The 13,620-nt window shown below is 38.1% G+C and overlaps 1 protein-coding gene across 1 annotated transcript in view; it reads left to right on the top strand.

Annotated features, from left to right (window-relative positions):
• The window catches only part of LOC111576189 (CUB and sushi domain-containing protein 1-like), a 427,486-nt gene that overhangs the window by 350,000 nt on the left and 63,866 nt on the right, over window positions 1-13,620 (top strand). Inside the window, exons 44-47 of the mRNA XM_023281752.3 lie at window positions 1,097-1,285; window positions 3,148-3,325; window positions 8,799-8,944; window positions 9,609-9,689. Of these exons, the coding sequence (XP_023137520.2) occupies window positions 1,097-1,285; window positions 3,148-3,325; window positions 8,799-8,944; window positions 9,609-9,689 (594 nt within the window). The remainder of the gene's footprint in view (window positions 1-1,096; window positions 1,286-3,147; window positions 3,326-8,798; window positions 8,945-9,608; window positions 9,690-13,620) is intronic.

Below are 13,620 nucleotides of genomic sequence, written 5' to 3'. Positions count from 1 at the left end.
TCAAAGTACTCCTGCTACCACAAGTACAACTTTGGCCTATATTTTCTACATTCTATATAGTTCCTCTTTCAGCTCCTTGTAGTTCTGTATGGCCTCATATCCTCCCATATTCCTTTCCCTTGATGTTGTTTTCACATGGGACCTCTGCATCTGTCAGCAATTGCTTTTATGTTCTTTACTGTTCTATCTCTACAATGTCCAGCTAGCTTTGTTAATATCTGTTTAGCTGTCAGGATCAAAAAGTTCTACAAAATTTTTAGTGGCATCTTGTACCTTCACTTGAGATGGTTTAATGCATATATAATGCTAAACACTGTTCTTGTGCACATCCTGCACCTTGAATGTGTTATATACAGCTCCTTCCTACCTTTCAGATCCACCTCCTACCAGCACAGATTGTGTCTGAGACCTGTTTACACAGTCTGCACTGTTGATGCTTTCTAGTGCTGCACACCATGTTTGTATTGACCTGATGCTGAGTGCTTGTTCTTCTGCTATTAGGTGCAGCTTTTCTCTCCAGCCCCTCTCTTTATTTTGTAGCAACTGGGATTCCAGTAGCAGCCACCTTTGCTCTCTGTCAATGGCACATTTAATGAAGGAACTTGACTTGCCATGACACTCATGCATAGTGAGATGTGCCCTAAAAAGTCGTGTGATACTGACATTTCCTTAAGCAAGTGCTGGCAAGCCATGCATACATGTGCCAGATGACTGTGTAGGAGGAGGTTAGATCCATCGATATTACTGCACTTACTACTGGTAGCTTCAGTGGGTCATAGATTTTTGAATGCCCCTTCAAGTCCATTAGCCATACAAAGAAAAATGTTGTGTGTAGAATAAATCCCGGATGCCATTTTGTAGTCACATTTCCGGACTTGTGAGGAAAGCATAAAAATCTACTATGTCAGGTTACACATGAGAATACAAATTTACACCTACATTGTGTTGATTAATATGTGTTCGACTGTATGCCGACTTATCTAGTTTACCTGGGAACATCTTATCTTTACTTCCTGATGCTTAAAAATCGTGTGAATTTAAAATCATTCTGTCATGTTTCCACAATAGCAGTCATGTCTCTCGTCTCTGTCTGCAGCTTATCAACTTCAAAACTGCCAGGATCCCTTTCCTTTCCCCAATGGGGACATCATCAACAATGACTACAGTGCAGGCCAATCAGTAACCTTCCAGTGCTACCCTGGTTATGTTTTAATCGGACACACAGTCCTAACATGCCTGCATGGGGCCAACCGCAAGTGGAACCACCCATTTCCACGCTGCGAAGGTAAGACCCAGTCATGTGTTCTTGATATACTAGTGATGGGGTTTTGCAATGTGTGTCTTTGGTTAAATGTATGTACTACAATCAAAATTAAGATATAATAAAAATGTGCATCTCATATATTAGTATTTCTTGTTCTGTTACATGCATTTTTACAAAACTTTGTAATTTATAATCCAGACATTTAGAAAAATGTTCTTATCCTGTTTGAATTTCAGTAAATTTAAATTTGCTCTTTGATTGGGATCACAAGCCAACACCACAAACAATCAAGTAGAAAGTAAATACTCTTTTGTAATTTGAATCATTTATTTTATACATCGGTTGCAAAATCATACAATACAATACTTTATCATTCACAGCATGGAACATGAGAAACAAAATACAGTACTCAGGTCTCGGCCCTAGTAAAAACAGTAATACCGTTATTTTCGCGACCATAAGGCGCACTTGAAGTCTTAAATTTTCTCCAGAATGGACGGAGCGCCTTATAATGCGGTGCGCCTTATGTGTGCATCGACTTCCAAAATGTGTAAATGTTGTTGTGTGACTTTGATGAGCTCCGCTTGACTGACTGACAGCATTTCCTGCCGACACGCTGCTTATATAGAGAAAAGGCGGACGTGACAGAGGACAGTATGAGAACGTTAAAGGGGGAAGTGTGGGCGTGAAAGAAGACGCTAAAGACACGCCCCCAGTTGGTATATAGTGCTGGTATGTGCATTATGCAAAACAACATGGGTTTGGCGTCACCGTCCCTGTTGATCTGTGACTCCATGCGCGTCCATCTCACAGCCGCTGTGAAAAACCAAGTGCAGCAAATGAACTCGGAGCTTGCTATCATTCCGGGAGGCTTGACGAAGGAACTCCAACCGCTGGACATCGGTGTAAACAGGGCGTTCAAAGTGAAGTTGCGAACGGCGTGGGAGCGATGGATGACAGATGGCGAACACAGTTTTACTAAGACTGGGAGGCAGCGCCGGGCGAGTTACGCCACAATTTGTGAATGGATTGCGGATGCTTGGGCTAACGTGTCTGCTTGCACTGTTGTTCGAGCTTTCGCCAAAGCCGGCATCATTTATGAGGAGCCGCACGGCAACGAGACTGACTCTGACAATGACGAGCGGGAACCTGGCGTGTTCCATGGAGAACTAGTCCAGCTGTTCATTTCGGATACAGAAGATGAGGACTTTGATGGATTTGTGAATGAGGATTGATCAAAAAACAACGTGAAAACATTGCTAAATACTTCAATAAAGTACAACTGAACTCAGTTTAGCTTCCGCTACCTTTTTTAAAACACACGCTAGCATGCATGTTTTCAGCTAGTACAGGTATGTTTTACTATGTCCGCGCTCTATAATCCGGTGCGCCTTATGTATGTGTTAAATACAGAAATAGCACCCGGAACTGAGACTGCGCCTTTTAATACGGTGCGCCTTATGGTCGCGAAAATACGGTAATAATAAATCAATAAAAAGATAATAAGATAAATAGTAACCTATTGACTTGACTTGCCATGACACTCATGCATTGTGAGATGTGCCCTAAATAGCCCTGTGGTACAGGCCCGAGTATAAACAGTAATAAATAATCAAATACATTATAAGATAAATAGCAGCCTATTGACCTAAAGAAGATAAAGACCTATATAAAAACTAATAAAAACCTATGCAAAAACCGTTAGTCATCAAAATCATTGCTCTTGTACCTCCGCTAGCACTATTGCTGTTCTGCTACCACTAATAACAGTGAGAATAATTATATCCTCAATGTCTGCACTTCAGCACTCCTAATTATTCTAGGTTTAGCATGTCAGAAGTGAAAAATTTGCAAATAGATAATCCTATAACTGCTTTTTACAGCTCCTTGCGGCTATAATGTCACAGCTGAGAACGGGACCATCTATTCACCTCAGTACCCCAGTGAATATCCCAACTCCCAGGACTGCAGCTGGCTCATAACAGTTCCCCACGGACATGGAGTTTATATCAACTTTACCTTATTGCAGACGGAGCCTGTCACTGATTACATCGCTGTCTGGTAAGTCTGGGTACATACTCACTCGAACATTCATGACACACACACACACACATAGACAGAAATGCACAAGTGTCTCTTTAAAGCATCATGCAAGAAGTGATTGCATCACTGACAGGTAAGTCTTGAATGTACTTGCACTGTCTCCTCTCTGCACACTAATAAGAAGAGGGTGAAGTTATATCAACTCTTACTAAGATGATGTATTCATTTAATTACATATTTTCAAACAGTTTTTTTAACCTCATCCCTGGTATTGATTGCATTTTTATTCATTTCATATTTTACTTTATACAGACACAGTCTTTCCAGTGATTAAGTATGTGCCATTATGTGTCAATTGTTTATGACTTTATTGTACACACACAAACACGTGCATCTGTACAGGACATGGCTGATACAGAGGGACCAAGGTTCTATAGACTAATAATACATACACACATACATAGTCTGTGCTATGCATACACAGACCCTTCTGCAGTAATAATGGGATTCAGTGTGGAGGTAAAAGTGTAATACAGGGAGTGCGAGAGTAATGCATTTACAATGGGACCACTGACCAATTCAATCTAACTCAGTACCATGGCCATACACAGACCCAGAGAGGGCTTGGGAACTCTGGAAATAATGATGAGATTCAGTGGGGAGTGGGAAATGTAATGAAAGCAGTGGCAGAATCGGGTTCACGAATCCAACAAGACTCAGCTGGATCTGACAAGTTTGGGTCAGTCCAATACTTTTACTTTGCATCATGTTTCCTTTCAAAAATAATATTAAACAGTAAATTTATTAGGAAAACCATTAAGATCAAGTACAATTTGAGCTTTGTCATCGTTTCATGTAGTTTTGGTTTGAGATAGACATATTTGGTGTTTGGGTGAGGTCAGGCTTTAATTTTCAGGCTCAAGAGTCAAGCTCTAGGGAGTGAGCAGCTGAAATGCAGTGGCAGTGGGAAAGTAATACATTCACAGTCAGTGACTACTCGCTTTCAATCTCACCAGCTTGCAGAACCATGGATTTAGCTATGGGAGGCACCATATTGAGTTATTTTGCAATTGCAAATTGATTTTGGTGAATCATGTGTTTTATTTTTGTTTTATGAGGCATATTTCAGGGGGAGCAAAATTATAAAATCACATCCATAGATTGTAGGATACCAAAAGAACTGTGTAATGTGAGATTATTGTGTACAGAATGGCTCGATCTAGCTTTATCTAAAATACATGAATATATTTGGCAGTGACTCGGGGCTGACACTGAGGAAGAGAGTGCTTTTCTCAGACCCAGTGGGATACCATCTACCTTCGAGGGTCTTAGACAGATTTAGAATGGCTGAACCAAAGACCTACTGCAGCAGCATTATATCCATGTAAATACATTCTACTGGCATTAACACTTGTCACTTCAAACAGTCTCATAGAAAATCTTTCTACCCTTTTGACTTTTTGGTTTTCCCAGACAGAAGCAAATATGCTTTTCATATGGAAGGTTGGAGCACTGTAACAGGTACAATGGCTTTTAAGTGACTTAGCAGCCTGCTTCCTATTTAAAATATAAATGCCGGCCTCCTGAAACCTTTTAATGATGGAGTTTGTATTTTGGAATACTTTTAATTATATGCATCAGCAGCTATCTGTTAATAAAAGAGGATGGTTGACATTATCTAATTGAACTCATAAGAGCATAAGATTGGGGCCAACACTTTTGTCATAATTTTGGCATTTGACTGTTTGAATTTTCAAATTCAGTTGGACAGAAAGTAGGAAGAGACAGAGAATGCCCTGTATGAGCTGCTGGGTTAATGGGAAATTGATTGGAAGCATAATTGGAATTTAATATTAAAACTTTTAACGGTTAACTTTAAGAGTTTTGTTCTAAAATTAGCCCTACTGGATCCAAATAGGCTGACTAAAGCAAGTGCATTATTGTTATTGCATTATTATCATTGCAACCTGTTGGCCAAGGATTTGGTTTTTCACATAGTTATAGTGTATATAATTTGAGTTCTGTGTGTACAATGGCTGCCAAGGAATTAACATAAAGTGACATGTAGAGAAATGCATTCAAAAAGAATTGCTTTGGCTCAGGCTCAGCAATGATCTCAAGTCAACAGTAACATCAGACTATTACAACTACTAGTCACATTTAAACAAATCAGTGAGCTAACTTTTACAAACTGAGGAGCCTGCACTTTTACTTTTCTAGGAGTGATTGGTACTGACTGCTCTTAGTGTTTAAAATGTCTCTGCATTCATTGATTTAACCTGCAAAATGTGTCTCTGCATACCAAAGTTACAGATTTAGAAATTATCTTCCATTAAAATAATCTCTTTGTGCCTTAAAATGATTTTAATGTAACTCTACATTGTTGCTTCCTCGAGAATGTGCAGATATATGAAGTTCTTGTCTTTCTCTCTCCACCCCCCTCCACTTGCTGCAGCTCCATCACACCAGCTCAGCTACAATTCTGCTCAAATACTGTCAAACTACTGTGGAGTAATTCTGCCATACTTGTCCATAATACTGCAGAAGCCCCACCCCGCTACTTGGCAGGATTTATTCCTCTGGTTTGTTACATCTAAAACTCAAAAAGTCTGAATCTGTCAATGCTTAATCGCACTTTCAAGGCAGACATGCTCAGCTGTGGCCTTCACTGCTTATTTCTCTCAGGAGTTATCTTCCACCATATAAAAATACACCATATGGACATGTTAACAAGGTAGAAACTTCAGCTTGTCAAAAGGGCTCTTTAAGCTGATTTCCACCTTCACCAACCTGCTGCTGTTTTGGTTTCTCAGTAATAAAAGTTGTGAGGCATATCTTTTGAATGTGCTTTGCCATGTCTTGTAACCACCATATCTCAGTGATGTGTGTCTGCTGGTTTCTGCCCTGTATACCCCTGGGCTTTATGTGACAGCAGCTGGATCCAGATGTCAGGGACCGAAGCCAAACTGTCTCCGTGGTTTTCCACCAGTTGTGTTTGGCTCTTTGCCTAATACCACTGAACCATTGCTAACAGCGGGTGATGGATCTAACATCGGGGCCACACAGTGCAGTTGTTTAGAAATGCTTTACACTCACTCAATCAAATGCAGAATTTTAATTAATCAGTTGATAGTAAATAGGCTATTCTTTGTATAACATCAGTCCTTCTCCTGCTGAATATCTGGGATAAAAATCAATGCAGAATTGATCGACAATTTATAGACTGTTATTTTGTTCACTGAGAAAACACTGCATAGTCGCACAAATTCAGAAAATTACACCACTCAACTATAATCGAGCCCTTTTAGAACAGAAAGGTATAACGCTTAAGATATATCACAGTGTTTTAATAAGCAAAGTCTCAGGTATCTCTCTCTCACATCAGTGTGCTGTAATTTCTACCTCTTTCATGTGACAATTCCGTATCTTCAGCATAAGTTTGCTTTCAAAGAGTCTTTTTTTTTGGTCGATCTACTGGTAAAAAGTGCTCCGCTGTCAAGGTAAAGGGAAGAAAAAAATAAGTGATTTGTAGCTCAGTGGATCCTGTCAGCATCTATCATGCTGTTAATGTATTCATCCCAATCCCATCCTATTCTCTGCTGCACTGTGCTTGTGTCAATCACCAGCAGTAGACAAATAGAAAATGTTAAATCTTAATAAATCAGACTTATTTTTGATCATCATTTCCAGAGGCAAGGTTTACTTAGAATGTGTAGGGGAGGATCTAGTTCATATTTCCTGCCCTTGTCATCTCAGAAAGTGTTGCTGGTGTGTTATTCACACCAGTGGCTTCTTTTTTTTTTTTTTTTTTTTTTTTTGCTCACAAGATAACATCTTATGCCTTGATGGCACTGACTTCATTTAGTGGCTTTCGCAGGAGCTCATTGTGGGAAAGGTCACTAACCAACTAAGTTGGAGTTTCTCTGTGCAGTTGAATTTTTTTTAAAGCTCACAAATAGAACCTTTAATTTATTCGACTATATATGTTTTTTGGGCCTAAGGAAAACATCACTATTAGGTTTGTGTATTTTTCTGTAAGTAAAAATACAGCCATGAAATTCTAACTCAGTTTTGAATCAAATGACCCAAATAGCACATTTTGATTCTCCAAATGAGCTCCAACACCTTCAGAAGACCTTGAATTATTGAGGAGCCTAGAGATCCCAGGCACTCTTCATGAATTAAAATTTTAAAACCCTTGTTTAATCCAATGGCATGTTCATTAAAAACCTAAAACTGGGCATTTAGAAACGTTAGAAAATGTAACCTTTCAACAACATTCAATATTTAATGAGTAAAGTTAAGCCTTTAATCTGTGGGCTTTGTTCAATGAACTTGTTTGAAATGGGTAAAAAAAAAAAAAAAAAAAAAAACAAAGAAAAGGAAAAACTAAAATATTCTTGCTACCCCTTCAATGAACAAGCGCATGGACTTACGAGATATCAATTTTATTTTATTAACAATTGCTACTTTTGGTTTTTCTTCCTCCCTCTAATTAAACCTGGATGATAAAAGTAAATCCACATCTAACAGTTCATAAGCTGTTTAGCCTCTCAACCCCTGCCTTCCTTTGAAACCGTAGCAAATGTATGTACCGGCACAGTGTTGACTCCAGTCAGCAGTTTATTTTTCCAGTCTGACTTTGATGATCCAATCACAGCTTAAATGTAGCTATTGAAGTTTTTTCATCACTTGTATAGATTTCCATTATGCAGAATCTACAGAGACGTTTTTGGAGATAAGCGTTGATTTATGATAAAATATATTCTGAGGTGAGTTGAAGATCAATTTTTGCTGGTTAGGTCAGTGAGCTACAAAGCTACACGCAAAATTTTCAAACAGAATAGAGGAGAAAATAAAAAGGAATAGCTGCAAACAAAACTAATGGAGGTTAAACTTCACTGCGGACACAAACAGTAGCTGCTCTGCAGAATAGTGTCATACCTTTGGGTCGTTCAAGTTCATGCGTGTGACTCTGTATTATGTACCAGTTGCTATTATGAATTTTGTCACAACCTGTCCCAAGATTACACAAATGAGTGGAGAACACATGAGTTGTAACTAGAAATAAGTTTATTTTACTACAAATAAAAGTGAAATTAACTAAACAAAACCATACAAGGTGGAAACCAGAAGACAGAGAGGTGACACCATCTAATATAGTGGTGTCAGACCAGGTAAGCTGAATCTCCATGACGATGCAAGTCCACCCATTAGACTCCTACGACATAAAATCAGTTATCAGAACACAATTTAGTTATTTTGCTTACTAAATATTTTATGTTAGTGTTGGCTTCTGTACCGTATTTAGAACCCTCTCTGCCCCTCTGCCACTGTGTCTGACTTCTGGGAGGAGTCAAAGTCAGACATGTGCAAACCCTAAACATAAGAACCTCAGTTGTACTGGTTTCTTTCTCCATCTCTCTCAATAGTTTTAATGTTTCCTGCTTCCAGCTTAAGCCTCATCTGTTGTGTCTGTCTTTCTATTTAGGGACGGCCCAGATACATCCAGCTCTCAGCTGGGAGTCTTCAGTGGCAACACAGCATTAGAATCGGCCTACAGTACCAGCCCCAAGGTCCTGATCCGTTTTCATTCTGACTTTTCAACTGGAGGCTTCTTCATTCTGAACTTCCATGGTAACTTCATGCACCAGAGTTGTTACTGGCTTGGTATCCCTACATGCTGTCTATATTTTTAAGTAAATTTTTCTTGATATAACAACTGATACAGCCTGAGTATAACCAGTAAATAGCTATAAGAGATGAGGTCATAGCACTGTCAACAGAGATAGCTACTGAAAGAGACTAACTTGCTTCTTTCACTCTATTCCATGAAATTCTCCATTACATCTTCGTATTCACTGTTTTTAAGAGTAAACAAGTTCATATCTCTGAATAGACCTGCTTCATGTGATTTTTGTCACTTGACAAGGAACAAATTTTAAAGGAGCCACTGGTAGTGTGTGCACTTCGTGGTGTAGTTTTCGACACTGGGGTTTCAATTATATTTTGTAGTGCTATTTTTTAGTATTGTTAATCCTTTTTTTTGCCTTGTGGGAAAGTAAATATAATCCTGTCTCCTACATTTTCAGCTGTCAGACTAGAATATATGCAGGGAATTGTGTTACCCAAAGACCAGGCACATTCTACATTTAAAATTAGATTCAAGATTTGAATTGGATTTCTTATACAAAACATGTGAACCTGCACAAAGCAGACCTAGTTCCACTTTGGTGACCATTGAAATCTAAAAGGTTCCTTATAGTCCTGTAGTATTAAGATTTCTTGCTCCTCTGTCCAGCGTACCGTCTGAAGAAGTGTTCTCCTCCCCCTGTTGTGGAGAACGCAGAGGTGATCTATGAAGATGAAGACTTCCAGATAGGTAATTGTCCTCATTTATGATTATTACTTTTGCTACAATTAAAAAATGTTTACTTTAGAGAAACTGAATGTAACATCACTGTAACAAAATAAACCACAAGATGGCTTCATTGACTCAGATTCAGCTGCAACTGCATACGTACATGAAAGATTTTGGCAAATAAAGCAAGATTTTTTTTTTTATTGATATTGTTTAATACATTGTTCAAACTTAAGAAAAATTATCATCCTTATCTAATGTGATGCATCATAAGATCAAAATGACAAACTGCCTGCTCGGGCTTGTAATAGGTCATTATTTTGTTGATTGATTACTTCATTAATGTGCCACATTACTCGGCAAATGAATAGTCTAAGTATAGCAGGCTAACACTAGTCTGTCACTGTTATTTTTATTTTGCTTTATTAGTGACACTGAGCCACCTGTTAATAAAATCTATTCATTGTGTCTGTGTTGGTACATGTGTGTCTATGATGCACAGAAAGAAACAAAACAGCCATAGATTCACAAAATTCTATAATATTTATGTACAAAAAATTTTATTTATAGAAATTCTCAGTAAATTTTGTCACTCACAAAAGTTGGTATAGCATGTCAAAGTTAGCAACCAAAATTTGATGGATGGTAACTACTGTGGCAGCTTTTCTTAATGAATCAAATAGAAAGAGACAGGAAAGTTACACAAGTCGGGTTTTTTACATTTTTTTTTTAAACATAATGTTTTTTAACTCTTCATGCCTGTGAAAATACTTACAATTAAAAATACACAATGCCTTTAATATTGTTTTATAAGTTATCTGTGTCAGCTGCATTTCTTTACTCAGGCGGCCTCACGTTTGGGACGTGTTTAGTATAAATTAACATAAATGGGGGCAAACAGCTGCTTCCTTGAAACGAGAAAATAAAAGCTTTCCGACATCTTTAAATATCCCTAATGGTATTTCCAGTGACTGTTAGACCTTGTTAGTTGGTAAACTGGTTGTCAATACATTTGCATACCTCCTGGGTTTTATTCAGTTTCACAAGTGTGTGACGCAACCTCGTTATCAGTATTACTCCTCTGAATTACTGTGCCGCCTGCCTTCTGTGATCAATAAATAGCACTAGTTCATTAAATAAGTGCTATTTGTACTGTGTGAAATGAATTCGGATTAGCCTCTTTCTATTTAATAGGTGTACAGTGGGGTCCAAAGGTTTGAGACAACTAGTGAAGATAATTCTGTTTTGCATTTATTTAGAATTTACTACAGAATTTTTCATTACCAGTGAAAATATCAGCTTAATAATTTGAGTGACAAGTTGAAAAATTGATATTGTAAAGTATCTCTGTTCACCTGGATTGCTGGAACTTCAGATTTGTTGGATTTCACTGTTTATCATTTGTAAGGTCTTCAACTTTTTATGTGAAGTGCTGTCAGATGTGTTGTGAATTGGCGTTGTATTAAAATGTGGGAAAAAAAGAAAAATTCGCTTGAATTGTAATGTGTTTTTCAGAATTTGGTGCGCACCCCAATTTGCTTTGTATGTACATAAGGTGGCTCAGACTGTACAGATTTGTTCAAGCCTGAAAACTCATGTTATATCAGCATGATATGACAGTGCTCCAAAGAGCTCCTTGTGATGTCAGGACTGTTTGCCTTTCTCAGTCTTCAAGTGTCCTCTAAATGTTCAACGAGGTAAAGGTCAAGTGAGTTTAGAGAAAGTAAATGAAAGTCAGCACTCCTTGATCTTTCTTAGTTTTCAAGTGTTTCTCGCAAATCTTTGAGGTGTGTTGCTTATTATCCTGCTGCAGTACGAATCCTTCTCCACAAAGGTGCAAACCAGAGGGTGTCGCATGTCTCTGAATAATGGAGTGGTACTTCTCCCTGGTCAGGGTGCAGTTGATTTGGTAAAGGTGTCCAAATCACCCCCAGAATTGAATATTCTCACCACCATGTCACACTGTGGGCTGGACACCCCATATTATATTTTCTCCTGTTTGCCTCTTTTATGTACACCTTTCTGTTACTGCCATGAATTTCGACCTTGGCTTCATCTGTGGCCTTATTTCCCCCGTTGAGATGTTAGAGTTTCATTTGTTATCGCCACTAGACAGCCTTCTTTTGACTCATGTTTGCTGATTGGAGTCTTGTGTTCCACATCTAGCAAATTGTGTATCTGTGATGAAGTTGCTTTTCTATCTCTCAGTGAACAAAGCTTGATGTATTGATCTTCTGACAGTGTAGTCACTTTTAGTCTGCCTGACTGTGCTTTGGATACAACTCAAGCAAATCTGACATTGTTTTACTATGGAGTTTATACAGTCACTGCCCCGAATATGCTTAAATGACTTTGCTGACTTAGAAATAGTGCAGGATCTTCTATATGTCTTCTTTATTGTACAAGTCAGAGCATCTTTTGTTTTTTTGTTCTCAAACTATACATATGTCCAACAGATTGTTAATGCGGTCTCAGACTTTCAGACTACAATGTATGTTCTCCCAAGCTATTCAAAAACATCTATTTTGGTAGAAATGATTGCTTGTCAAGTTCTCCATTTTCCCTTAGCCCCATATCATGTGGCTTGCACAAAGCTTCTTACTCATGGTGACCTTTTAGATCAACAGGAGCTATAATTTTGAAAAAAGGCAGACATTTCATAAAACCTCAGCAAGATCAATTTACCCTTCCAGTGGTATTCAGAGCCTAGTCGCTCCTGGCAAAGCATATAATCATTTCTGTTGGGAAAACTTACATTTTGAAATGTCAACTTTTTATGAATTCAGAAAAGTTAGGTGATTTTTGAATGATTTGTTGATTTTAGAGGGTATATATAGTTTTTGACCTTTAAAAAGTACCTTTACAGGGTATTAGTTTCATTCAAGGATCATGAGAGACTTTCTCAGCTTTTATTTTGAGATTGAAAATTTGATATAAGATACAATGTTAATAACCGGACTAAGAGAAACACAGCAGTGAATCAAATAGTAAGTGATAGTTTGATTCCAGTTTGCCTCCATTTGCACAACACAACAGGAGCGCCAAGCCAGTAAAGCATCATCGAGAGCAGTCCATAAAGACCAATGAGAGCTCATTTTGGGTAATTACATTTACAAATTGTAAACCTTCCAGAACATTTGAGTCCAGGCGAATTTTACCTTCATGAAACCTGGCAGAGTACTGAACCTCAGAGACAGCAAGAGCTTTGATATTGATCTAATGGCCAATTATACAGTCTTTGAACAAGAACAGCTGACTGTCCGTTTGTTCTGTTCAACAGTTTAAAACTTCTTCTCCCATGCTGTGAGGCCCTGTATGTCTCCTGGACACATTTTGAAGCCTGAATGACATGTCCCTGACAGATGGTAGATCTCCCTCTTAAGATAGCAAGTCTGTCGATCTGCAGCTCTCAAAAATTCAGCAGGGGAAGCAACAGTGACGTGGAACTACTTACTTAAAAAATAAAAATTCTTTAAAAGATGTTTTTTTCCAAGTCTGTCTTCATGGAGTACACAACATCTGGAGAATTATAGATTGCTGAAATTGTTTGCTCCTGCTTTCTCCTCTTTGTACTTGCTGTAAATAGATGCTCTCCAGAGGAAATCAGATGAGCGAATGGGGACAAAATCCAGAGTCTTCATTTGATAAAAATAAATGTACTCAGTCCAGGCAAAGGCCATTTTCAGTTGTCTTTTTGGTAATAAACAGTAATAAACAAAACTAAATATGAAGATTTGTTGCTCTAATAAGGGATTTACAAAAAGATTTAATGCCACTGAGCAAACATTTCTAAGTTTCAGTAGAAAATATGAAACTGGAAAGATGGACTGAATGTGCACTGTACCTCCTTTATACATACATACATACATGTCATGTGTGGTCAACTGTATCCATTGTTTGCTGACCATGATTATTATTAAAATCCTTCAATGAAAAAAAAGTGAAATATTCA

This window comes from Amphiprion ocellaris, chromosome 1 (assembly GCF_022539595.1).
Source record: "Amphiprion ocellaris isolate individual 3 ecotype Okinawa chromosome 1, ASM2253959v1, whole genome shotgun sequence".
Lineage (NCBI taxonomy): Eukaryota > Metazoa > Chordata > Actinopteri > Pomacentridae > Amphiprion > Amphiprion ocellaris.
Note: the sequence above shows the minus strand (reverse complement) of the source record. Positions and strands in the feature narration are given on the sequence as shown.